Source organism: Dromaius novaehollandiae, chromosome 24 (assembly GCF_036370855.1).
Source record: "Dromaius novaehollandiae isolate bDroNov1 chromosome 24, bDroNov1.hap1, whole genome shotgun sequence".
Taxonomy (NCBI): Eukaryota; Metazoa; Chordata; class Aves; order Casuariiformes; family Dromaiidae; genus Dromaius; species Dromaius novaehollandiae.
In genome coordinates, this window is record NC_088121.1 from 9,734,916 (window position 1) to 9,759,983 (window position 25,068).

At 53.3% G+C, this 25,068-nt stretch overlaps 2 protein-coding genes across 7 annotated transcripts; both read right to left on the reverse strand.

Annotated features, from left to right (window-relative positions):
- Positions 1–718: 718 nt before the first annotated feature.
- Positions 719–7,240, reverse strand: NECAP2 (NECAP endocytosis associated 2). The gene is made up of 8 exons (XM_026119472.2): positions 7,089–7,240; positions 5,573–5,673; positions 4,891–4,995; positions 4,670–4,751; positions 3,938–4,046; positions 2,999–3,176; positions 2,335–2,422; positions 719–2,042 (listed from the first exon to the last, which is right to left on the reverse strand). The coding sequence occupies exons 1-8, from the start codon at positions 7,178–7,180 to the stop codon at positions 1,994–1,996; spliced, it is 804 nt and encodes a 267-aa protein (XP_025975257.2). The 5' UTR covers positions 7,181–7,240; the 3' UTR covers positions 719–1,993.
- Positions 7,241–7,893: 653 nt separating this feature from the next.
- SZRD1 (SUZ RNA binding domain containing 1) lies at positions 7,894–23,626 on the reverse strand. 6 transcript variants are annotated; one of them, XM_064497150.1, is made up of 5 exons: positions 23,471–23,626; positions 12,920–12,969; positions 12,626–12,703; positions 11,534–11,785; positions 7,894–10,883 (listed from the first exon to the last, which is right to left on the reverse strand). In XM_064497150.1, the coding sequence occupies exons 1-5, from the start codon at positions 23,621–23,623 to the stop codon at positions 10,781–10,783; spliced, it is 636 nt and encodes a 211-aa protein (XP_064353220.1). In that variant the 5' UTR covers positions 23,624–23,626; the 3' UTR covers positions 7,894–10,780. The 6 variants fall into 6 exon arrangements, with proteins under 6 accessions (XP_064353220.1, XP_064353219.1, XP_025975253.1 ...); XM_064497149.1 differs by having other exon boundaries at positions 11,534–11,788; XM_026119468.2 differs by lacking the exon at positions 23,471–23,626 and adding an exon at positions 15,438–17,542 and having other exon boundaries at positions 11,534–11,788.
- Positions 23,627–25,068: the final 1,442 nt, after the last annotated feature.

Consider the following 25,068-nt stretch of genomic DNA (forward strand, 5'->3'; position numbering starts at 1 on the left):
GATGCTTTGGGTGGCCGCATCCTGCTCACGCCCCCCCTTAGCGCAGCATCGCTTCCCCGGGCCCGGCCGGAGGGTCGATTTTAGCCAAAGCTGCCTCGAGAGGAAAAATCAGGGCTGAGCACTCGCCCAGCTGGATTCGCCCTCCGGAGAGCCCCGGCGTTCTCCCGCCTCCCGCTTTTCCCCCCTGCCGGTGCCCAAGGCGAGAAAGTGCCCTTTCTCCCGCCCGACGGCCGCTTAGCGGATTAACGGCAAGGCAGAGATCACGTCGGGGCAGACGGATGCGTTGGAGGATTTAAATCGTCCTGCCCATCTGCCTCAGGTCCCAATTCCCAAAGGCCAGAGCCGGCCTGAGGCTTCCCACGGCCCTGATGGGCTTTAGGAACCGGACGGATGGCGGCTCTCAGTCTCGCTTCCCTGCTCCGCTTTCCGAGCTGGGGCCGTGGAGTTTCCCATCGTTCGGAGCTGCTCTGAGCATCCCCGAAACCCCTCCGGCTCCTTTGAGGCAGCCCCGATCCTGCTTGTCGCCTTCCCTTCTCCTCCCGGGATCCTTCCCGTCCCGTAAGGCCAGGCAAGACGCTTCAGTCATGCTGCGGGGAAGCTCATCCCCTTTCCTCCATACGGAGAAGAAACCAGAAATTACCTTTCCCCGGTGTCCGATCCCTGCCTCTTCGCTCTCCCCATGGCCTCGGGGGGGAGGAAAAGGAACAAAAAGCTCCTATTTTGCCTCAAAACAATTTTATTGTTCATTTAAAGTGTTACACGTCTCGCCCGGCTCAGTGAGCTCTCTGCCAGGCAAAGTGAAACTCAAATGCCCACCATCCAGCTGAAAATGGAAATAATAAAAAAGACAAAGTTCGAAACACTTAAAAAATAGCAGGACTTCATACGGTTAAAGGCCTTCACCTTAATATAAATAGGTAAGAAAATACTCTTTTTTCACAGAGAAATCTCAGCCCCAGCTCTGTTAAAGAGACCAACTCAGATCTGTCCTTCATGGCTTCCAGCTATACATTAGATTAATAAAACGTCTGCAAAAAGAAGTAAAAATCTCTCTTCAAAATAGAGGAAAAACTTACTGAGATAAGAAATAGGGAATTTCAGCACTGTGCTCAGACACAGTTATCTAAACCTCGCAGTCCGGCTCCCCACCTCTCCCTGAAACGCGCAGGGCGACGCTCAGCATCTTTGCAGGACGTCCGTCTACGGGACGCGAAGGCACCGCGGGACGCAGGCAGTAAAGCGAGGTTTTGCGGGTGAAAAGTCCCCGGGAGGAAGCCCCGGAGAGGGGAAACCTTCCGCCTGCCGGAGCCCCGAACACGTGAGCTCCGCGAGGCCGGCACGAAGCGGAGGGGTCTCCCAGCCCCCCGCCGCATGCGTTAACCCCTCTCTGTTGCGCAGGACGCTGGCAAAAAGTTTCCCTACCAAAGAGCAATGGCACGGGGGGCTGGCAAGCGAGTCGGAGTCTTCCAGCGCTGCTTTCAGCGCTCTCAACCGCAGGTTACTAAGGGAACTCGGATCGTGATGAAGCCGTCGGCTTTCTGTAGCTATGTCAGACAAGGTAGCAAGAAAGCAGGGGAGGAAAATGCAGGAAAGATCACGGGTGGAAGCCAGAAATCACCGTGGTGCGGCAGATGGGGAGGCAGGTCATGTTTCCCCTGCTCCTGGCAGTGATTTTTCTAAGGTTTGCTGTGGTTTAGGTAGAGAATAAAAGGCCCCAGGCCTTGGGGGCACCGGCTTAGTGTGTTTTAAGGCACCTTCTCATTTGGCTCTCCAGCACCTACTTCAGCGTATCAATCTCAAGGCACTTAAGGGCCGGGTTTTGGGGTCTCATTTCTTGCCTGGAAAGATTAGGGAAGCAGGACACCACCGCGAGACGTAAGGGGAGCGTCCTGAAGCAGCGTGTTAGCTCTGTGGGGAAGGGTGCAGCAGCGCTCCCCATCCTTTGGTCCCTTTCTCAGCATCCGCGCAGGAAAAAGCAGAGGAGGGGGCTGGGTCAGAACTGCACCCAGCCCGCATTCGCCTGATTCGGGTTAGGAGCTGACCTGGAGGGAGAAAGAGAAGGGAAAAACGTTTAGATATTCGCAGGGGCGGCAGCTTGCTGCTTGGAGGCCTGGGCACGCAGAGCAGGAGCTCTTGTTCGAACAGCGACGCAGCAGCTCCGTAGCACGGTCCTTCCCAGGTCGCGCGCAGCCCTCTTGGCTATTTTTGGTGATGCTTTCGGCCGAGGCAGGGAACCCAGCCGACCGCGGCGAGGCCACAAGCCTACGGAGCGCCCGCGGGGTGCAAGCGTGGCCCGTAAAACCCGCCCTCCACGCAAACCACGCGCGGCCTCACCCTGAAGCTTTGGCAAAGTCGCCCCAGACGTCGGCGGCGGCGGCGGCCGAGGGAGCAGCGCTGGGCTGCGGCCAGGCCAAGAGGGAGTCTGTCGGCGGCCAGGCAGATCGAAGGAGCAGAAAGAGAGACCAAATATCAGCGGTTATTTGCGATTCCCAAATTCCCGCTGTCTTCCCAAAGACGACGCGCAGCTTTCTCCGCAGAGCCAAGGGAATCCAGGTGCTCACCAGCACTAGAGGACATGAGAGACCTGGACGCTGTCTTGCTCTGGGACTGGCCCGCCGAAGGACTTGGCAAACCTCCCTACCTCGTCCCGTGCCTCAGTTTCCCCTCTGTTAAACGGGGCATTAGTATTACCTCCTTCTGTAGAGCACGTGTCTCAAATGATCTAGGGACAAGTGCTTTAGGGACCCCTCTGAAGCTGCTAAAGATACGGGGACATTAAAAACGTCACTGGAGCACATCAGCTACAAGGGTTGCTGCTCTCCTGCACGTACCCCTAAGTATGGTCAGCCCAGAGACAGTTTGCTGCCAAACTCTTGCCAATCCCCCCCCCAAAATCACTCCCAAGCCCCATACATAGAGCAATGAACGCGGTGGGGGGACCTCGACGATAAAAACTGACTCTAAAGAGCCTCAGAGCTGTTGCTCTGCAACCACAGACCTGCGCTCGGCATGCCCGCAGCCTGGACAGGCGTCGAGAGCGAAGACGGCCGCTCTCCGGAGGGAAGAACCGGAGTGGAAGATTTTCCTCCGGGAGGCGGCGGGAGCAAGCTCAGACCCCCGGGACCTGCGGGACGCGGTTTGGCGTTTCCTGTTGCTCCTTCCTTTTTCTTCATATTCTGAAAGGAGATGAGAGAGGGAACTTAGATGGCACCACACATTCAAATCCAGAGCTGGAGCATGACATTCCCCTTCCCCCTCCCAAGCAAGGGTCACGAGAGGCCAAAGCGGCTCAGCTGCTTTATTCTGGGGGACGTTTGGATCCGTGAATCCCACGGATTGGGCTGTGCGGTGCGGAGCGGCACCGCTCTCCTCTGCAAACCACTGCGCAGAGCACATGGAGCGCGCAGCTGCCCGTGCCGGGCTTCCTCCTGCGCGGGGATTTCAGCACAGTCGCTACTTCCCCTTGTGCCACCCAAGCACAGCAGAGGGGAAAATCAGATTTCTGAAGGCTGAGGGTCAAGAAAAGTCAGTCTGGCTCATCTCTTTCATCATAAGAGTAATATTTAACACCTTACAGGAAACGAGGCTAGCAAGAGAACTAGGGAATATTCTTCACGCTTCCTTTTCCTAACGTGCTAAGAAGGGTTTTGGTGATGTTTCTCCTCCACATTATTAGGACAATCACCAAAACCACAGGGGCTGTTTTAATATTTTATATTTGTATATGTTATACTTAATATATTTTTATCTGGCTTTGGAATTCAAATGGATCCAAACCATTCAAAGAGACGGACAGATGAGGAGGCGATCCAACACAGCTGTATGGGACCAAGCCCCCCACTTCAAGCATCAGGCTCCCTCCAAAAAACTCTGAGCAGAGCACAAAGAAAAACACCGCGAGGTGGAAGCAATGGATTTAGCCAGAGAAGCCCCTCACCGCGATGTTGAGTTTGATGGTCTGCCCCTCCTTGAAGCCCAGGTCCAGTTTGGGTCCCTGATCCGGGTTCTCGGCCTGTTTGGCCAGCTCGCTCTGCTGCCTGACCCACCTGCGGGAGGCAAAAAGGCACGTGAACAACCAGCGTGACGCTTCCCCCGCCGAGATCAGCCCCGCGGCGCGGTGACAGCTCTTAAAACATGTCTGATGTGGCCTGAGACGTGCTGTGGGGCGGCACCGAGGGATCGATTCCCCACAGGCGCCGGCAGCACGGCTTGGGCGATCCGCCGGGACACTCGAGCCGTGGGGCAAAGCAGCTCCGTCGCGTTCATGCTGCTCTGCTCAACGACATGCAAGCTGCGAGGCTATTTCTACCCAAAGCCCCGTTTTCTGGCAGCAGCGTCCCGGTCCCACAGACGTGGCCACTCACCCACTCTTCCAGGCATGGGAAGAGGAGGAAAGGAATTAGGGAGTTTGCCCCATCCGGGATTTGCAAGCCTAATTTGGGAGCTTTCTGACATAAGCTGGGGAATATTTGAGAGATGAAGCGCACGTAGGCCGTCTGCACACAGGATGGGGGCTGAACAGAGCACGAAGTTTCCGTCTGTAACCCCCTTTGCATCACGCTTCCCTGCTCAAGTGAGTCAGGAGCTACCAGCTTCCTCCGCCTGCCGTTTTCGGTGAACACCTGCAACCTCTCAAGCCGAGGGGACAGAGGGAGAGAGACAAACTCACTTAAAATGGTCTTGGAGAGCCACGTTGAAGTCAAAAGCATCCCCTCGGTCAACGAACCCAACTCCAATAAAAGCACGGCGGCCTGGGGAACAAGGAAGCGTCAGTGCTGGAACCGCCAACCAGCGCACGAGCCGCAGGCGCGGGGTAAGAGGGACGGGGCGCCCCGTTTCCACGATTCCCCCAAACCTCTCTCTTTATAGCAGGATGAAAAGCAGCCGTACCGTTTCCATCTTCAATCCGAATGACAAAATATCTGCTGGAGTCCGTCACGCTCTCCACAGCAATGCCGGGAAACTGGTCCACAGGAGCCTGGGCAAAAAGTTCTCCTGAGAAAAGAATTAGGTAGGAAGGGTGAAATACTAACGCAACCGCTCAGCGTCTCAGTGCCACATCTCCCATCACGAAGAGGCTACACGGACACAGCAACTTGTGCGCAAAAGATAACCAAACACCACCACGTTCCTCTGCGGCAGGTTTTCCAGCCAGGAGAGAATTAAGAATTTCGGAGATGGAAAAAGCTGCTGAATGATTTACTGATATGTCACAGGGAGCTCAGAGCAGGGAAGAGGCCAAATCTTGCCTTCCTCATTCTGCGCTATAACCTCTAACCCCCCGTCAGCTCCTCCTTTCGGCTACCCCGTGCTCCAGGGTATTGTTTCCAGAGCAAAAAGGGTAACTGTGGTATTTGATGGAGATGTACCGGTTCATTAACAACCGGAGGATGGCTTCCAAAATACTCTACAGATAGAAGCGCCTGTGAATACAGTCATACAAGCGGGACCCTTCATGCGCTGGGCATTCCTGTTTGGGAACGGTCCTGCCAATGGTCCGGCCGTGCCTGCCAGGAACGCGTCTTCCCAGGGAAAAGCCGGAGAAAAGCCCTGGCGTTTCCCCCCGCCTTACCTGAAGTCTTGTCCTCCAGCTTAATGAAAGCAATCTTGCCCTTGGCTGTTATCCGCAGCCTGCCGCTCCACGCCGGCTGGTCCAGCTGCCATTCCGCAGCTCTGGAGAAAGAGGAAACAGCTACCGGCCTCTGAGCAGCCTCCCAAAGGCCAGACGATGCCCCGACCTCGCTCGCCGTCCGTGTTTCGCGGTGCCATAACACGCTGCAGCGCCACGATTTGATCGCCCTGATTAACGGTGCTGCAGCAGCACACGGCAGTGTTTGCACCCATCTGCGCTCGGAAAAGCGAGGTCGGATTCATCGCGAGCGCTGCCGCTCCGGCGTGTCCCCCGAGCACGAGAACCAGAGGGGAACCAGCAAGAATTGCACAAGGCTACGAGGTTTCACTTCTCTTTTCGCAGGATCTCCGGTTCGAAAGCAGTTTTACGGTGGCTCGCAGCCACGTTAGCTACGGGCTGGCTCTGCCGCGACATCCATGTTAAATATCGTAACTTAAACCGCCCTAAAGCAGCATTTCGGGTAACAACTACTGCCGCTTCTTTAGTGTCTAGGAAACACGACCCTGCTCTTAGTCGGCTTCCCGAAATGATAGTAACGACAACAGTGTCACGCTGGAGGAACAAGCCGGGAAGCGTCGGCTGAGCAAAGAGATCCCTGAAGGAAACGCGATGCTTTTGGAGACTGGGATGCGGCGGAGAACCACCACGAGTCCCAGCCTAGCCCAGAGGGACAAATCCCACGCGCCCCACAGCGGGGTGAGCGCAAGCCGAAGCACCCCGGGATGGGGGGCACAGACGCCTCGGGGGGCCAGGCCCCATGTACTCCACGAGAGGGGCGCAAGCGGGTTATTTATGGGGGGGCCGATCCCATATACCCCCCGGAGACACCCACCCCATTGCGGGTGCACAAACACCATATGGGGGAGACAGGTCCCACATACCCCAATGGGGGGGGCAGGTCCCATATACCCCAAGGGGGGGGCACAGAGCCTCCTGGGAGGGGAGGCAGGTCCCATATACTTTTTTTTGGGGGGGGGAACAGACACCCCATGGGGAGACAGGTCCCACATACCCCATGGGGGGGCAGCTCTCATATATCCCAACGCGGGGGGGGCACAGACACCCCACAGGGGAGGCAGGTCCCATATACCCCAATGCGGGGAGCATAGACCCTCCTGGGGGGTGGCAGGTCCCATATACTTTGGGGGGGGGCACACACACTTCATGGGTGTCTGTGGCAGGTCCCATATACCCCAAGGGGGGGGGTCCACAGACACCCTATAGGGGGGCAGCTCCCATATACCCCAAGGGGGGGCACAGACACCCCATGGGGGGGGGCAGATCCCATATACTTTTGCGGGGGGCACAGACACCCCATGGGGGGGCAGATCCCATATACCTTTGCGGGGGGCACAGACGCCCCATGGGGGGGGCAGGCCCCATATACCCCAAGGAGGGGGGAAGCCCCCATACGCGCCATGGCAGGCGGCCAGACCCCCCCCCCCGGGCCGCCCACCTGTAGCCGCGGTTGGAGGCCCGCGGCGGCACCCGGTACACATGAACCGCCGGCTTCACGCACAGCACCGCCTCGTAGTCCCCCTCCGCCATGGCCGCCGTCGCGGCGGAACTGGGCGCGGCGCCGCTCTGCCCCGCGCCTCGCTGGTCCTGGCGCCGCAGCGGGGGGGGGGCGGCGGTGCCGGCGCTTCCGGTCCTCCAGGCGCCGCCAGGCGCCCCCCTGCGGCGGGAGGCTGCGCCGCACCCGGACCCACACCGAATAAAAGCAATAAAAGCAAAAAAAACCCCCTAAAATTAACGAATTAAAAATGAACACTACGAAATTAATTTTTAAAAATTTTATTTTAAATTATTTGAATTTTTTTTAATTAAAGATTTTTGGGGAAATCTTTAGTCCATGCTCCCCTTAAGGTAGCAGGCAGCTCGGGACTTGAATTATTTTTGTCCTCTCTGCCCTTAAAAAGCAATTGCAGAGAGGGAATCGGAGCTAGACAGAGCTTCATTCTTGTCTTTTCTCCCCTTGCACTCATCCCTCCTGAAAATCTCCCTCCAGTTGGTTTATGCACCATGAGAGGAGCCTGGAGACGGTGTAAAAAATATAATAATAAAATAAAATAAAAAAATCAGAGTTTCAATCCACCCCGGGGGGGAAAAGAGGGGTTTTGCTTTGTAATCGCTTCTGCCCCATCTCTGCCCCCCTGCATCTCCCGTTATGTGGCCACCAAAATGTCCCTCGAGCCCCTGGCCAGAGGGATGGGGAATAAAAGAAAGCGAAGGCAGAGGAGCTGCGAAACAAAACGACGCCGTTAAAAGTTTAAACACCATTTATTTAAAATACAATTTATAAAAGGTTTATCTGCATACTTCGGCGCACTTTTCCGGGGGGGAGACGGGAGGCCCGGGCCGTACCCCGCGCGTTTTTCGGGCGAGCCGAACGCGTACAGGAGACCGGCGAAGCGCCCCGGGGACACGCACACACACACGCACACCCCTACGGACACGGATTACCCGAACGGGGGCTTCTCCCCGCCGCCAATTCCCGGACGGGAATTTCCCCGACCCGTTATCCGTCTGGAAGAGGGGAAGCCCGCGGCGCCAGGGATGCCGTCCCCCCCGGCCCGCAGGTCGGACGCATCCTGGCTCACCGCCGAGCTGGAGGAAGGCGCCGCGCTCGGCCCTGGCTCCGAGTCGTCTTAGTTTACGCGAGGTCGGTGCCGGCGGACAAGGTCTGACGTGCAACTAGGGAGGATCGGAGGCACCGGACTTGCGGGATACGCCGGCGGGAGGAGACGTCTAAGGGCAGCAAGGTATCCGAAGCCACGGCGGGAGCTTTTTTGCCAGCAGCTGGCCCTCTGAAAAAGCTATTTTGAGTAATAGTTAAGGAAAGACGCGGTGACTAGTTATTGCTAGTGTCCTTCTCCCTTCCCGCTGCCCGACCCTTCCCTCGCCGAGCTGCTCTTCCCCGGGGGCTTTTCTCTACCGCCGGCCCGCGAAGAGAAGGGGAACACGTCCCGCCAAGCCGCCTACCTGAGAGGGAGTTCAGTAAACGTTAAGACTGCGGCCTCCGAAGGCCGAGATTTGGGCCAAACCCCTGGTCCGCCCGCCGGCGGGGACCTCTCCCACCGTGCAGCGGGTGAAGAACGTCACCCTGCGCCAGCCGCTGGGGGCTCACCCGGTCGGGGGGCTCACGGTGGAGGGTGGCACGGATTCGAATAGCAGATTAAGCTTCTGGCAGATTCCTTTGTACACAGGTAGTTTTATTTTACCAGTAACTTCTTTTTTTTTTTTTATACTGTATTTCCGTACACGTCTTGGTTTAGCATATGGGAGTCGCCCATACGACGCAGGGTGGAAGATGCTCTGTACGTTTGCTTCTTCTCAGGCAGAAGAAAGACTTTGGTTGTTCGCCGTTCGACCTACTGAGCACACGCGGTAGGCGACGCTGCGCCTGTACAGAATACATCCGCCAACAACCAGAGGGATATCCTAGCTTCCGAGAACGGGGTAACCGGCCGGACCATGGCCGTTTCGGCCGAGGGAACCGTCTAAAGCCTTCTGCGTCGGCAGCCGGGGTCACGAGCGGCACAGCCCGTTCCTCTGCCAGGCAGGTCCGTCTACAGGAAGAGCTCCTAGCAACATGCAGAAACACTTCTAAGCCCGGAGTCGCTTGCATGCAAGCGGCGTTCTTTACATTCCCTCCAAAAAGAGCATTAGTGTTCATCTAATCTCTCAAGACAGTAATATTAAGAGTAGGTCAGCTTTCTTGCCTAGGGTACAGAGTTAGACAATGCGATAAGACAGACAGCATTGGGCACAGGCGAAGCATCCACAGTCAACAGTGTCTTGCAATAAACACGTTTGGCGGTACCTGGTCTCGCTCCTCGGCAGCTATCATCCAGGAAAGTTTTCCGACCGCGAGCTGGAGTCCCTGCCTCAGACCCTGTCCTCTTTTCTGGGAGCTGGGGGAGCAAAAGCAAGCAGTTCCCTGCAGCCTAGCAGAAAGCCAGCTGTTACCACCCACAACGCATGAAGACAGGGAGTTTTCCAAACTTTATTGAACGCGTTTTGTTCCCAACGTCTGTGATTTCTAGAAGTAAATGCATCAGGTACAGCACTGACTTGTACCGTAACCGAGAGATCAGAGCCTTCGGTCCATCATAAGCCACTTAGGTTCGAACCTTCGGAGCAGCGGTCGTCCTGGCCCTGCCGTTACGCAGCCACTTGACAAGCACGGGCTTTACGGAGCGCGGCTCCTTCGCCACGTATTTCGCGGACCAGAAGAGAGCCGCGCGGCACCGCCTGTTCCCTTCCTAGCCTGTAAGTCCAGATGCAACAGAGCCCTGGTTCATCACCGCCCTGCTCTCTCTGCTGCAAACAGTAACCGGGCAGTAGGCATTTTCACGGGATCTGTCCACGTTCCCTTCTCCCCAAATACAAAAAGATGTATTTTAAGTTTTTCCTCAAGCCAGCAGAAAACACCAGCCAAGCTTTAACAGGTGCAATACGTAAACTAGGTCAGACTCCGCCGGCTTCCAAGGCCAAGGCAACGGGAAAGCCCAGGTATCCGGGAGTCCGCTCCCATTTGCTTGGCAGCGGTAGAAATACAGAACGAGAAGCTAAGCTTGCCAAATCCTAGCCATTAATGTTGCAGAAATTCATTGAAACTCCTTTTAGAACACTTAACTACCTCTCTCAATTAAAACAAACTAAACAGTTAAAACCCTTCCCATGCACTCCACTGAAAGTTGATCTGATATACAAACAGAAAACAAAAAGAGATCCTTTGAAACAGAACTTGCTCTGAAAGTGATGAAGACAACATGCGCGTCTGGGGAGGCTTCCCACTTTTTTTTCCTTAAATCCCAGGTTATGAGGACAACAAACATTATTGCTGGCGCTAGCTTCAACCAAAGTGGCACACGCGACTCTCTGCACCCGTCCGAGTCCTTTATACCCCCCCCTCCCCTTTCCTTTTACAGTGACTGGGGACAGCCCTTGTCGGTATGCCGATCACAGTGGGTGGAGCGGGGAGGTCACAGTGCGTGGGGTTTGAAGGTCACAGTGGGCAGAGCAAAGGGGATCACAGTGCAAGTAAACCAGGTAGTTGCCTTTGCTCAAGTCCATTTGTCCACCGCGGCAGTGCAACCCGCGGCGGCTGACCCTGCTCGCTGCAGCATCATCTCCTGCCCACGTTTATCTGCGCTGTTTGAAGCCTTGTGAACCGTCGGGACCCAGTGGCTGCCTAATCACATTATTGGGCTGTCTGGTGTCTTCCGGCTGGGAGATCCTCGTTGGCCTGCAAGGAGAAAGAAGATCAGAGACAGACAGGCAACACGTCCGCGTAACATCACAAGCCTTCGACAAAACGCTCTTGCAGCCACTTTGGCGGAAAGCCACTGCCGCAGCTAACGGACCGTCACGGTCCCGCCACGGTCCCTGGGAGGAGGAACGCAAGCGAAAATTAACCAGCACTGCATTTCTCCACGAGGTTTTGGAAATCTTATTCTTGAGCAGCCAAGACACCACGCTGCATCTAAAAGGGAGCGCACGGTGCCTTCGAACAACCAGCATTCATTTCAAAGCGCTTATGTTTAACCGTCCCACCCACAGGCGGTAGCTCCCTTCAGTTAAAACCTCCGCAAAGAGGCAGACACATCCTGCCAAAACAGCTCGCTTGCCCGCGCTCCTCACTGCCTGCCCAGCACGCTCTTCCAGAGCTAACCCATAAAGCACTAAAGGTTATTGCAGGCCATTTATCAAGCGCAAGCACTTTAACTGCCATGCGTTTGAGCTTTACGATGCCCCGTTTGCAACCAAAGCGCCCCTTTCTCCTCCTCCTGCCTCATTTTACACCTCAAGGAACGCAACCTTTCCGGTACGAAGGTGCTCGCAAGGACTACGCGCGACGATGCCGCCGCGCTGCCACTAAAGCCAAGACATTCTCACCTATCTAGAATTGGTTTCTCCTGCTCCTCTTCAGGGCTCGCGCTGCCCAATATTCGTTTTCTGGCTTCCGCGTACTCCGCCTCTCTTTGCGCCAAGGACTTCACGGGGAACGCTGGCCTGCTAGCGGAGTTGGGGTTGCTCAGCACGCCGTTCGTTGTAGGCCTCTTTAAGATCCTGATCTGCGGCGGAGGACCTGAAGGAAGGCTGTCGTCCTGAATCACAATCGGCACTTTAGGAGGAGATTTTGATTTTCTACTGTTTAAAAGAAAAACATTCCATCAGTATTTGTCTCCTAGTGCAAGCATGTTTTCAGCTTCGCACGCAAATGCGTCCCGGTCAGATGTCATTCCCATGACTAAGAGGAAGCCTGTAATAATTAAAGACCTCATTACATTTGTAACCCTAAACTACAGCGACAGGCGGGTTTGTAAGAAATTAGTTCAATAAGGGACAGAAAACCAGTCTCTGCCGCGTTGGACATCTTTAAACTCGAGTGAAGGAAGGGGAAGCAAACACCGAGCAGAAAAGCTCACTTTTAAACAGCTAGACGGAGTCTGAAGCTTTGCTGCTAGTACCTGTTCTGAGAATTAACTTCAGATTTTAGCATCTGGATTGCCAATTTAGCCTTCTTTGGGGCAGAAACCGGATGCTTTGTAAGGTACCTTAAGCATCAAGAGATCTTCAAAGAAAACCTGAAACATCTATGTTCAAGGACATTGGTTTAAGCATCTTGCTTCCACTCCCTGCATTTTTTAGAGCTCCTCTCACCAGAACTCCTGGCCTTTGACTTCAACCCTGCTCGGAGCCAGTCTCAGCCCCAGCATCACCATCCGAATTTTTACAGTCCCTTCTCTGTGTCCCCAGAGAAATAACACCATGACTCTGATCTTTTAGTGGTCTACTAAGAGTCAGAGGGACGGGGAGGAAAAAAAAGACTTGTCAGAAGTGCGTGGAAACTATTGTGCTAGAGGAGAAGACAATAACACACCCCCACATCCCCACCCCACCCCAAAGTAAGCAGGAAAGGAAGTCTTACTGATGCAAGGCACAGCAAGCCACTTTAGGGCTACGAGTTGGGATTACCTGACTCACCCATTTCTTCCTTTGAGTGTCTTTTTCTTAAAAGGCTTCCCCATAGCTGTAGCTACATCCAGTCTTGAAGACCCGGCTCTGAAATAAAATCACTCTCAAGAATCTTTCCGCTACTCTGCTATGGATCGAAAGGGCCATCTAGTGGCATGATTAGAGAGATTCCCTATTTCTTAGCTCAAACCCAACGTTACCTACTGGGTTCGACATTTCCCACTGTACCCGCTCCCCGGGCCTTCAAGATGTGCAGCTGCACCTCGGGAAAATAAGGTTTTTCAGACGGCGCAGTGCCATTACCTTTCTTTTTGTGTGATCTTCAGCTTCTTTTCCAACCGTCTGTCTATTTCCTATAAGGGAAAGAGGGGAAAAAAGAGAAGTGAAGGCTCACCTTGGAGAGCAGAGCTTGAATCTGACTGCAGATACCTTTAATTTAATATTTTAATTGTCCGTAGAGCAATGCCCCACTATATAAAGGGCAGAGAGAGCTTGTCTCAGTCCGAGAGTGACTTGCAAATCGAGAGGCAGAGGAAAAGCAAACTACAAATGTTTTGCTGTAGCCATTAACACACATACAGCAACGCTAAGCCGCAGATTTTGCGCATCACGGCGAAAGAGCCGGCAGCCATGCCGAGGACTAGCCGGCAGGTCGGCATTCCTGCCGCGAGAACCCTCCTTCGCAGAGGAGTCCCTGCCCTGCCCGAAACGCACCCAAAGACTCGCTGGGCAGAGCCTCGTTATCCAACCGTGGCTTTTTTCATGCAATTCTCTGCCCGACAGAGCTGTCAAAGCGGTGGCTACACGAAAAAGACAGATGAATTACTCCCGAGCGCAGATTTAAGCCTGTCAGCTTCTGACTAAGACTCACACCTTCCTTAGCAAAGGTGTTCACATTTTGCAATCCAAACAATTACACGGAAAATCATCGCTAAACAGAAAAATAAAGCCAGCTTTCAGTCATTCAAGTCTATCGCTTGATAACCTTCCCCGACAAGCCGCACCTCGCTGCTATCTTTAGATTCACATGACTGCCCACGCTATTACGAGAGCAATATGTTTTATTTAATCATCAATGAGAGGGGGGGGAAAAGTAACCGGGAAGTGTCCTAGTTACACCAGCTGATAGCTGGCAATACTCAAGGAAATTCCAGCTTTCTGCCAGAACTCATTTGCCCTATTTTCCAGGTTGGTTTGCTTGACTACGGTAAAAGCTTGCTGGCAATAGAGCCTGCCCTGCTGTCAAAGACCGCAGGCAGGCACAACCCGGTAAGAAACCGCGCTGCCCAACATCCTCACCCCAGAGTCTGTTTGCACAGTAATTCCCTGATGCACCAGCGAGCTGAGAACGAACACAAGTCGCTACAAGATGCCAATCTGTGGTGTTTACTCTTGGCCGTGCAGCTCTACAGCCCGCAGTATCCTCTATCTGCAAAGAGAGGGTTACAAGCAATTTTGGAAAGGTATCATTGGGTGGGAGGCTGAACTTAAAAATAAAATACAGACTTTCTTCTTATATTATTTTATTTGGAGGCCTTTTTCATAAGAAAACCAGCCAGGGGCTTCACGTGTCATTGAAGCAAAGGCCGAATTATAGCTAAATCCTGCCATCAAGGGCAAACACGCTTGCAGTTTCCTTCCTCTCCAAGAGGACACTTGAACTTGTGACCAAAAAGAAATAAAAATCCAAACGCTGCTCGGGAGGTGGAGAGCCATCAGCTGCCTCCTGCTCCTGCCCACAAAAGCGGAGGAACGGCCGGCTGGGAACAAGGAGAGAAACGGATATCCTGGCCAAAAATGGGAGCACTTTGGGCTGGCTGGCGGCAAAGAATGAAACTCAAATTAAGGCAACGTAGTTAGCTCATCTGCCCGCACGCGGCCAGAAGAGGTCATATCCTGCTACAGGAGAGTCTTTAAAACACTTTTTCACACTCCAAGGGTTAACCATGTCTCCCCAGGGCCTCGTGGAAGTGGGTGACCGGAAGGAAGCTTCCTTAAATATCCCTTATTTAATACCTCATTGCACAGGGGAGAGGCACAAGGACAGGAAGACAGGGGCGGAGGAGGAGAAGCACATTTAAGAGCATCTCCATTCATTTATTTCACAACACTTAATTTTTCAACGCTGCGCAGCAACCGTAGAGCCAAGTACGGGCCAAAACCACACCACCAGTCCTCGGCTGCAAGGTTTAAAAGTCAATCTAGGGCAGACGGGCTCCTCCTTACGCTTGACAGCCCACCGCAAGGACAGCCAGCCACCACCGCAGAGCGCGAGAACACGACAAGCTACAGAAAAGCCACATGGAAAGCGAAGCAGAGGCCGAGCCGATGGAAAAAACTTGCTTTTACTAGTATGTGAAACTTCGGAGCAAGTCGAGAGTGACAACATCATTCGGTTTCTTTCCTGGCAAACAGCATTATCTGGCTGCTCCTCTCCGAAGGGATTATCACTTCTAGCTCTTTTGTATTTTCGGGAAACGCCCCAATCTATTTCCCTGCAGATCTCACCTTTCACGGCTCACTGTGAAACTACCTGACGCCGCAGCACTTACCGAGTTGCCAATAGTTTCATCCATTACTTCATTCCACAAAAATCAGTCCATGTCTCCGCAAAAAGTTCCTGCCTCGGCTACATGTCACGTCCACGCTCGGTTTATAAATGCTTTTCAATAAGCATTTACTTACTCTTTTGCTGCTTACGCTCAGCTTTACAGCTGGGGTTACCTCCTCTGTGCTCTAGCACCAAAGTGCACCAGAGCTTTAGGCTTCTGGCACAGTGTCAGATAGTTCACAAGCGTTCAAGGGATTCAAAGACACTTACCCAGTTGCTTGTTTTGCTCTTCCCCCTTTCCTTCCTGGCAGTCAAGAGATGGCTCGTACACAAGCCATATTTCCACATTCCTGCAGGCTTTGCAGGTCAAGCCTGGGGCTGCCGTTGTATTCTTTACATTGCAAAAAGTCACGTCAACCTCCTCATCTGCAAAACGCTCTGATTAATGCGAGCGTCACCCCGACTCCAAGCGCTGCTGGACAGCTCTTCGCGCACTTTACACACCCAGGACGGCCTCCGAATACATCCTCGGATGTCAGGACCCACAACTTCCACTCCCAGAAAGAAAAAACAAACAGTTCTCCTAATTTGATCAACACATGCAAGCTTATCCCAGAGGAATCCTTCAAAATCTGCCATCACAGTAGTTAACCCCTGCCAAAATGAGCCCTGCACAGTCTAATTTTACTCTCTCCTACTACTGTGCAGACTTTTGCAAAGTACCTCGTGTTTTTGCCTCTCATCCCACTGTAATTTCCAGCCGTCCCTCGGCAAACACGCACAACCACGGTCTATAAAACACCACCAACAGACCTGACAGCTGCCCTGCATTTGGGGAGCTTCTCGCCAACAAGCAGCAACGCAAAGGGCAGCTAAAACATCCTCTACATTATAATATCTATAACTGTTAGAGCCGCTACATAGTTCTCCAAAATCGGATGCTTCCTTTACACTTAAAAATCAGGGCATAATAACCTACAGTGATCAGCCCCAAATACACACGTATCACTCTCACCCTACCCAAACAATAGTCTTTCTAGATCTGTGATCCAAATAACCCTTGTCATCAGTGAGGGAATTCTGGATTTCTCCCAGAATCCACTAAAAAATTGGGTAAAAAGTTTCCCATTCTGTTCAAAACCAATGCCTAGCATAAGAAAAAAGCTTCCCCACTTCAGGCATGCTTCTCGCTGCGTTAAAAGCTCTTCAGTGCTCAGATTAACCCTGTACTTTCTCAGCCAAAGTCACTGCAAGCTCTTGATCTCTATTTGTGCTCAAGTCTGCTACTTCCACGTTTTGAATTACAGGGAGGAAGGAGCTCAAATTTGGAGAGCATTGCCAATTCAAATGAGCAGCCCTTAACCAGCCAGCAAGGATAAACGAGGACACTAGCCACCTCTCCTCACGCATCCAGCGCTTCGTGAGGTCGGCCCAGGGATTTTGCCACACGCATTTAGGAGCTCGAGAAGCGACAACGCCTTGACGCAGCTTATTCTTAAAAAAAGAGATCACGGCCGCTGCTCCTCACAGATCTGTCTGTCTGCCGACGTGGTTTCCTCTCCACTGCTATCTCGCGCTGTCGCTGAGCTGCGTGGATAACGAGACAAAATTAGGACCTGACTCGCAGCACGAGTGCCAGGAGCACTGCAACAACCGAAAGGCACCAGGCTCGCAGGAAAGGCAATTAGCCTTGGCACTGGAGGACACCGTGCTGCACGTACCCATTAGCTGGGCAGGTCGCACTGCCCCAAAACTAGTTATTAATCTTCCGACAGCATGAATCCACCAGGGAGGCTCTTCTAGCTTCGACTTCCCAAGCGTATGTTTGCATCAAAGCATGGTTTACGTCCCTGTTCTCCCTAAAAAAGCCCCTCCCCGAAGATTAGGAAAGAATCTCAATAAACTATTTTTAGTGCCATTATGTCTAGACGCTAAACAGGCCCCAACAAACAGCGTGAAGAAGACACTGTTCTTTGACATTTAAGCCACATTTGCGGAGGACGACGTAATGAAAGCCGAAACCCAGCTCCATCCGCCCCGGAGAAAAACAGGAATGAGAAAAATATCAATAAAATACTCCTTAAAAAGTAATCAAACGCAGCCAGGAAGACACAAACCTGCTTTATCTGACACTACGACAGTCTCTCAGCCTAACAACTTCACCGATACAGCTGCTGTTTTGCCCCACTGATGGCAAGTTAGAGAGAGATGCTCTCCCCCAAGGCATCAGAAGCCCTCCCCTCCCAGAAGGGACGCCTGGAGGTCGGCTCATACGGATCACAGTTTTTATACGGCTTTAGGCACCGTGCCAAGCAAAATTTGTTGTTGGACTTATCGCAAAGCGGTAGCGGAGAGAGGGATGAGTTAGCCCTAGCTGTTGTCTAAGGAACTTTGCTGGAATAACCGTAGTTACGTCAGAGACGTAGAGAGAATCATCCTCCAGACGGTTGCCAGCAAAGGCTTTCCCAACAGACCAAATAACAGCCGCTCCAAGCTCTGCTGATACGGCGGAAAGGAATAACAAGATAACCGTCGTCGGTTTTTCTTTGTTTTCCAGGTGGCCACAGAATCGCAGCTGAATGTTTGAAAGAGGGCAAAACTTAAGCCTTCTCCACATCCCTTACAGTGGGAGGACTTTTCCCCCCGCTCCACCTCCAAAATGAGGTTACTTTGCAGAAAGCAAGAGGAGATGCCCACCATCCCTCCTGCTGGAGCGCAGAGCAGGCACTGAAAAAGGAAGCTGAGCTTTCCTAGAAATATAACATTTCAGCTACCCAGCTCCAGAGAAACGTTAACCACATTCTTTGATGTATTTACCGGAGATCGCTTTTCAACGCAACCTTCTGTCCTTGCTCCCTCAAATAACTGAACTTGTAAGATCAAACCCAGGAAGAGCAAGTTTGGTCCACAGTCGCATCCTCCCACGCCAACACTAAACCAAGCCTTGTCGACTTATTAAAAACACCATTAGATACTCTGGTGTTTTATAAAGCACAGGAGATAAACTTCAAGGCCTGGTTAATGTTCTCTTCTTTAGAAAACAGAGGGTTTAGCATCTGAGGTTGCAAAAGCTGTTAATGGGTACCTAACCGTTCACAGCTGCAAGCCTCTGACTCACTGCTTCCTACGGTACATTGAAAACATCATCGAGCAGGAGATAAAGCTAAGATATCTCCAAACTGACTCCTCATTAGCCACCTATTTCTTTCATTTGCAGATAGATTAATACGCTATTAATTACTGGAGCATTCCAATTCCTGAGGCTATTGGGAATCAGACTGCTCCATTAATTAATTCGCTAAGTTGCTCTGCTTACGTTGGATCCTGGCAGTGGACCGTACCCGACGCGATGCCAGGAAAGCCACAGCTCCTTTCAGCCGTGCTGGCGCTTCGGTCTTTCACAGGCAGATAATGCTTCGCAGCAGCTATGGTTTTAAGCGACTGCAAAACAAGACACGAGACTATTCTTAGGAACAAACCTGGCAAGAGGCTCGTTCTTACAGGCACCACATGGTATTCCCAGCATGGATATATATTACCGGGGGGGGAAGGGAAGAGCTCTTAAGGGGGCTGCAGCTCCTTCTGCGGTTAAACCCTAGCAAAAGCCTTCTGCAGTCCTCCCAAGAAACCGGTTTCCCATTTCCCACCTTCTCCACATATGCCCTCGCTAGTGTTTCGCTGCCTCAGACACGAGTGACAGCGTTTCTACGTGATTTTGTCACATTGTGCAAAGGCATCAGTACATTTTGTGATCGGCAGGAGACCGTCCTTGCCTTTTTCACCCACATTACTGACTACGGTCAGTCGGCACATCCAGACGCTCAAGAAGGTGAAACTGCTTTAAATAAGTAAGTATCAAATGAACACAGACTGCTCCCAAGTGATTCAGGCAGGACCAGACCGGACTTGCAGCAATATCCCAGCACTGATATTCAGTTTGCAGTATTAAGATGCTTGTTCCTAACCTAAGGATATCATTTATCAAAGAAAATGCCTCCGTCCAGGCAACGCTGAACAGTAGGAACGGAAACTTTCGTTTCCCCATCTCAACATTTTGACCAATCCCAAATACCTAAAGCAAATACTTAGTAAGTGTTTTACAAAAAGTCATTTTAGTCCATGAAGTCAAAACCCATCCTCATGGCATTTCTGCCTAGCATCGAAAACCGCCAGTTGCCTTCTTGGGCTTTCTTCAGCGTAAGGTCCTGAAGAGGAAAATCACAAATGCATGCTGAAACCCCAACGAATTTGCCCTCTAGTCACAAAAGCAGTTAGCCGACTACGCAGATCGGAGGTCACAGCATTGCGCGCCTAAATAGTCCCCTTTGATTTCTGTGTACTTTGATCACATTTAGCAACTTCGAGCAACAGGCTGGCCCAAACCTAAATCAAGCCCTTTACAACCGCTGAATCCGCCGCCCTCCTTAAAGCGTGAAGTCTAAGGCAGGTAAATCCAGCCTGCTGCCACTTGCAGGTCAACCAATTTAGAGATGGTAAGAACAAGAGGTTTTGGGGAATCTCGGGGGAACAGTCCACTTGAAGTGCAGCAGCACGAGCAGGCAATCCCCGCGCCCACCCCCTCGCTGTAACACACATACCAGGAACAAAGTTCAGTCACCCGCGTTCGGTTGCTCACATCCTCCCCAAAGAGCTAGTAATTAGATGATCCGAGGGGGTTTCTGTTTCTCGCGGTGAGCTGTGAAGCAAGGCGCACGCAAACCAAGTGACAAGGACCTAGACTCTGGACTACGTCAGGTTAAGCTTTAAGCGGGAGATCAGAGGCAGCAGTTTCGCCCTGTAAACCGTCTACCAGCAAACTGAGATAAATAAAAACAGGGAGATTTTTTTCTTTTTTAAACTACTGTGAGTTGTCGGCTAACATTTTATTGACGCGAACATATTCCTGACTTGAAATAAGTTACTAATTAGCAAGACAGTGAACTCCAGTTCTAGAGAGGCATATTTTATTTACAGGAATAAGCAATCAATTCAACCAAAGAGCGCCAATTCAGACTTGCGTGTTGCCTGTTCTCTGTGATCCCTGCCTTCCATTCCAGTCTTGGAGCAAAGCTCCCAACTTGAAGTTTAATTATGATTTTATCCAGGTAAATCACCTCAGAGGTAACAAATACAGCCCTCATTTGTGATTTCCCTCTTCCCTAAAGCCAGGCAGGCCACACAAAAGAAAACTCAGCTATGCATTAAGTAATGCTAGTGGTTACTAACCCAGCCCGGGTCTTTGAAGACTCACACTCCATTTCTTACCCTGCCACGACTCTCTTGCACAACTTCAGACAACTCACTCGTTCTTCACACTTCAGTCCTTCATCTACAACTAGGGGACGAGCAAGGCCTCCCCATTTCAAAAAAACGTCAAGTATCTACGCACCTAAGACTGCCAGGCCTAGACGACGTAGGGCCTTGATAACAAATACTACCAGCCAGAGTTACAGGCATCATAATTCTGCTGCATCAGCTCAGCGTGAAAAATTTCACACCTCTTCATTAATGCTGTTGTGCCTGCAAAATTCTCGGAGGAGATGAAGCTGCTGGAGCAGAGGGCATCTGCTCAGCATACGGTCGCTCAGGGTGGCGGCACATACCAAAGGAGAAGCTCCTTTTTCCAGCAAACATGCGGTAATTCTGGAGACACAGAAAACTAAAAGACAAAGAGAAGCTCCGTTAAAGCGGGGGGACGGTTTAAGCAGCTGTATTAAGGCATGATCAAGTCCAAAGCAGAAGATTTGCATCAGTTTTGTCTGGGCTTTCCCCTTTCAAAGATCAGCCGCTCTCCCTCTACCTGCTAAGGTCTCAGCGCTGCCTGTTTCAGAAGAGGTGGATCTGCAATAGCTGAACGAAGCGACGGTGGCACGAGGAGGCCCCGGCGTCGCTGCTCAGCCCAGAACTGCCTCCTGCCGACGCTACCTTCTGAAAGCGCAACACCAAGGTCTAGAGCGAAGGTTAGCAGCCTAACAGCAGAAGAGCCACAAAAAAGGGAAGGATCAGCACTGAAAAGCTTGTCATCCTTTCTGTTCTAAGCAACACCCTTTGGGGTGCATATAAGAAATTACAGGCCAAGAAACAGGCAACGTATCTCAGAAGCCCACCACAGACCTGTCTCATTACATTTCTGCTATTTCCTCAGTGCTTAAAGGCTGACGGTGTAATCTTTTGCAGGCCAAACTCCACCTAATTTAAGCGACAAATATCAGCTGAAGAGTCGATAGCACGTACCTCACAGAAATGTAACTGGGAAGTATTACATTTATGCGCTGAAGGGTCTGTAAAATAACAGCTCGGGTTTATATTCCCGAAGGGTCTGTAAAATAACAGCTCGGGTTTATATTCCTGACTGTGTGAAGTATTAAAACTAGAATAAACAGTTAGAGTTGCTCCTTAATGTTATGTTTAATGTTTTGTTGAATATTCCTATTCAGTAGTGACCGTGCTGTCACGTCTCACGCCTTTAACTTGGGATCTGTCCTGTGCCACCCCAGAGGGCAATTTGTAACCCACAGCTAATAAGATACAGGTGGAAGAAGATAAAGGTAAGTCCTTAAGACAAAAACTATCGTGATCACAGGACCAGGTGTTGCATAAGCTTTTCCTGTACACAATTTATCCTCTCTCACTTCCAGCGGATCGGTCTCAGCAAGGTACTTCTCAAGCTTCCCTGCCTCTGCAGCAGGTTTTTTCCCAAGGAAAAGCAAGCGCGCCTGAAATAAGCTTTCAACCGGCAAGCGAGCGCGGCAGTCACGCCGCCTGCTCTGCACCTGAGCCTCTTCCTGTACTTTGTTCCTGTTTCTCTGTTCTGAACCTGCCCCTGGCAGGTTTGATTCCTGCAGTAGCTCAGAGACCCAACGCGCACCGGCATCAATCCGGTTCAAGAAAAACGCTAGAGAAGATCAGATTCTCTTCTCTTCTCCTTCATCCCAGGCAGCTTTGGACTTCCTGCGGCCACAAGCAGCAGCAGAGGGTCCCTTTCCTGCAAGCCACAGTTTGAGAATGACCTTCCTGAAGTCTCCTGGTGATGGTTGCCAGATCTAACCTGAAAGCAGCTTCCATCGCTCCTCTTACGTAACAGCAATGGAAACAGGCAGGGGGGGGTTGTTCCAACTGCTTTTACGGACATGCGACGCCTGGACAACTGTAAAAGCAGCTGCGAGCGCGGCGTCGGCTCCTCAAGACGTCTCTCTGCTCGCCACTAAGCAGCACAAGCGCCACTGAATTTATGAACGCAAAGGCTCAGCAGATCAGACGTGCTGGAAAAGGACTTTATAAACGCTAGACAACCAAGAGATTCCCCCATAAGCGTTTCAAAACGCCAGCAAAAGGTGCAAGCTAGAAGGAGAAATAGGAAAAGACAACTGGTGCCTCAGATTCGAACAGCCCTACAATTTTAAGCCATTACTCAAGGCCATAGCTATCATCAGCTCTCGGGACACGAGTTATGTCCCTTCATGGGAGGCTTTAACGAGCGCTGGAATTAACTCCACCGCCCTGCGCGAGACTTCCCGTTTTTGCAGCATCACAGCGCTGGCAGGGCGCACGGCGAGGGCTTTCCTTACCCTGCCGCTGGCATCTCGCACGCAGCTGGGGGAGGGCATAGAATTACAAGCTCTGTTTCGCTACTGTCGTTCCCCCGAGCTGTAACCCAATCTCCTCCGGCACGGCGCTGACCGGAGTCACATTCGGCCTCCTCACGCAGCGATCGTTAGAGCCCTTCTGCCCCCCGCTCGTTAGGGAGCCCGCGGAGTCACTGAAGCAGCGACCCGTCTGGCATGCTTTCCCTCCTCTCCTCCCGCAGCTGCGAGCGCACCGCCGATCATCCACCTACACTGCTGCCCAAAAAAGGGTTTTATTCCGCCGGCGAGACACGCGCGAGCGCTTCGGGGCCTCGCAGCACGACAGACAGGTGGAAAACGCACGGAGCCGGCTGTTAAAAGGAAATTGAGCTGAAAAACTGAAAGTTAGGGCCGGCCGTGCTAAAACCACCCTCGTTCGCCTTAAAAAGGGGTTAAGGAGAGGTATAGTGACACAGAGGAAGGACTTCTGCCCCGCTGCTGAGGCGGACCCCAGCTGCAGCCCACGCGGCGCAGCCCACACACCCGCCGCGCGTGGGAGGAGCGGCCCCACGCGGACGGAGGCCGCGGCCCCTTTAAGAGGCCTAGCAGGCGCTCAGGGGCCGGCGCCGCCGCCCGCGCCGCGCCGCGCCGCTGCCGCCCGGGCCCCCCCTCGGCTGGCGCCCCGCCGCCTCCGCCGCTGCCCGCCGCCGGCCCGGGGCGCCCGCCGCCCGCCCTCACCCCGCTGTCGGCCGCCTCCTCCCAGCTCTCGGCGACCTCCTCATCTTCCATTTTAATTCTCCTCCGCCGCCGCCGCCAGCCCGCGCCTCGCGCATGCGCGCGGCCCCCGGCGCCTGCGCCGCCGCCGCCTACCAGCGCGCCGCCCGCGCGCATGCGCGCCGCGGGGAGGGCGCGGGAGAGGCGCAGGCGCGCGGCGCCGCTGCGGGCGGCCACGTGCGGCGGTGAGGGGCGCGCGGCGGAGCGCGCTCGCCCCCTGGCGGGCGGGCGGACCCGGACACGCGCCGCCCGCGGCACCCACGTGCTGGTGACATGGGACATACATGTCCTGGGGCACCCACGGAGCGGTGACATGGGACACGCATATCCCAGGGCACCCCCGTGCGGCTGGCAGGGGACACGCATGTCCCGGGCACCCCTGTAGTCGTGACATTGGACACATGTGGCCTGGGGCACCCCTGTAGTGGTGACATGGGACACACGTGGCCCGGGGCACCCACATGCAGTTGATATGGGACACGCGTGACCTGGGGCACCCACATGCTGCCGATACGGGACACGTGTGTCCTGGGACACCTATGTAGTGGTGACACAGGACACGTGTGGCCTGGGGCACTCATGTGCTGCTGACATGGGACACGGGTGGCCTGGGGCACCCACATGCAGCTGATGTAGGACACACGTGGCCTGGGGCACCCATGTGCTGCCAACATGGGACACGCGTGGCCTGGGGCACCCATGTAGTGGTGACATGGGACATGCACGTGCCGGGGCACCCCCATGCTGCCAACACGTGACACGTGTGGCCTGGGGCACCCACATACTGGTGACATGTGACACGCACCCGCAATCCAGCTGGCCTCGGCCTTACCTGAGAAACTCAGTGCCGCGACTGAAAGGAAACTTGCTGCGTCCTGAACACGTCCTAAGCAAAGGCACAAGAAGCCAAAAACCGCCGATGCCTCCCGGCTGCATCGCTGCGGCTGCCAGCAACACGGTGACTTCAGGGACCGGCCCTGCCGCACGCCGACCTCAGGGAAAAGAAACAGAGCCGTTAGCGCGAGCCATAGCGTTTCACGCCTTAATACCCCGGGCAGCGCTCAGACGCCTCTCGCAGCCCGTTTTGTAAACCCTAGTGAGACTCAACGGGGCATAAATCTCGGCCGGGCCACCTGCACGTGGGCGAAGGGCACCGTCCTAAAAAAACCCCAAAAACACGTAACCGAAGATAAATTTTGTTCAGACTCTGTGCTCGAGTCACTGCTTTCAGCATAATGCGCTCTCTCGGAGAGAAGGCCGGCACCGAGGCGTGATCCAGAAGCAGTGGCATTATCCGAGGTGTCCCAGCTCCACCAGGACGTTAACCGAAATCCTCTTGGCTTAAAAACCGCGTGGCATCAACTGATCCACGCGGCGCTCGGAGCACGCTAACGGCAGCGGGAAACGAAAGGAAGGACAGGGGAAAAAAAAGGCTGTTCCTGCCCAGGTGCTCCAAATCGCAGCAAAGCCAGGAGGAATCGAACTCAGGCTTCAGCCGGGCTGGCCGAGAGGCAGACGGACGCGGGTTTATCCGTGCGTTCAGCGGAAATTTGAGGGCCTGT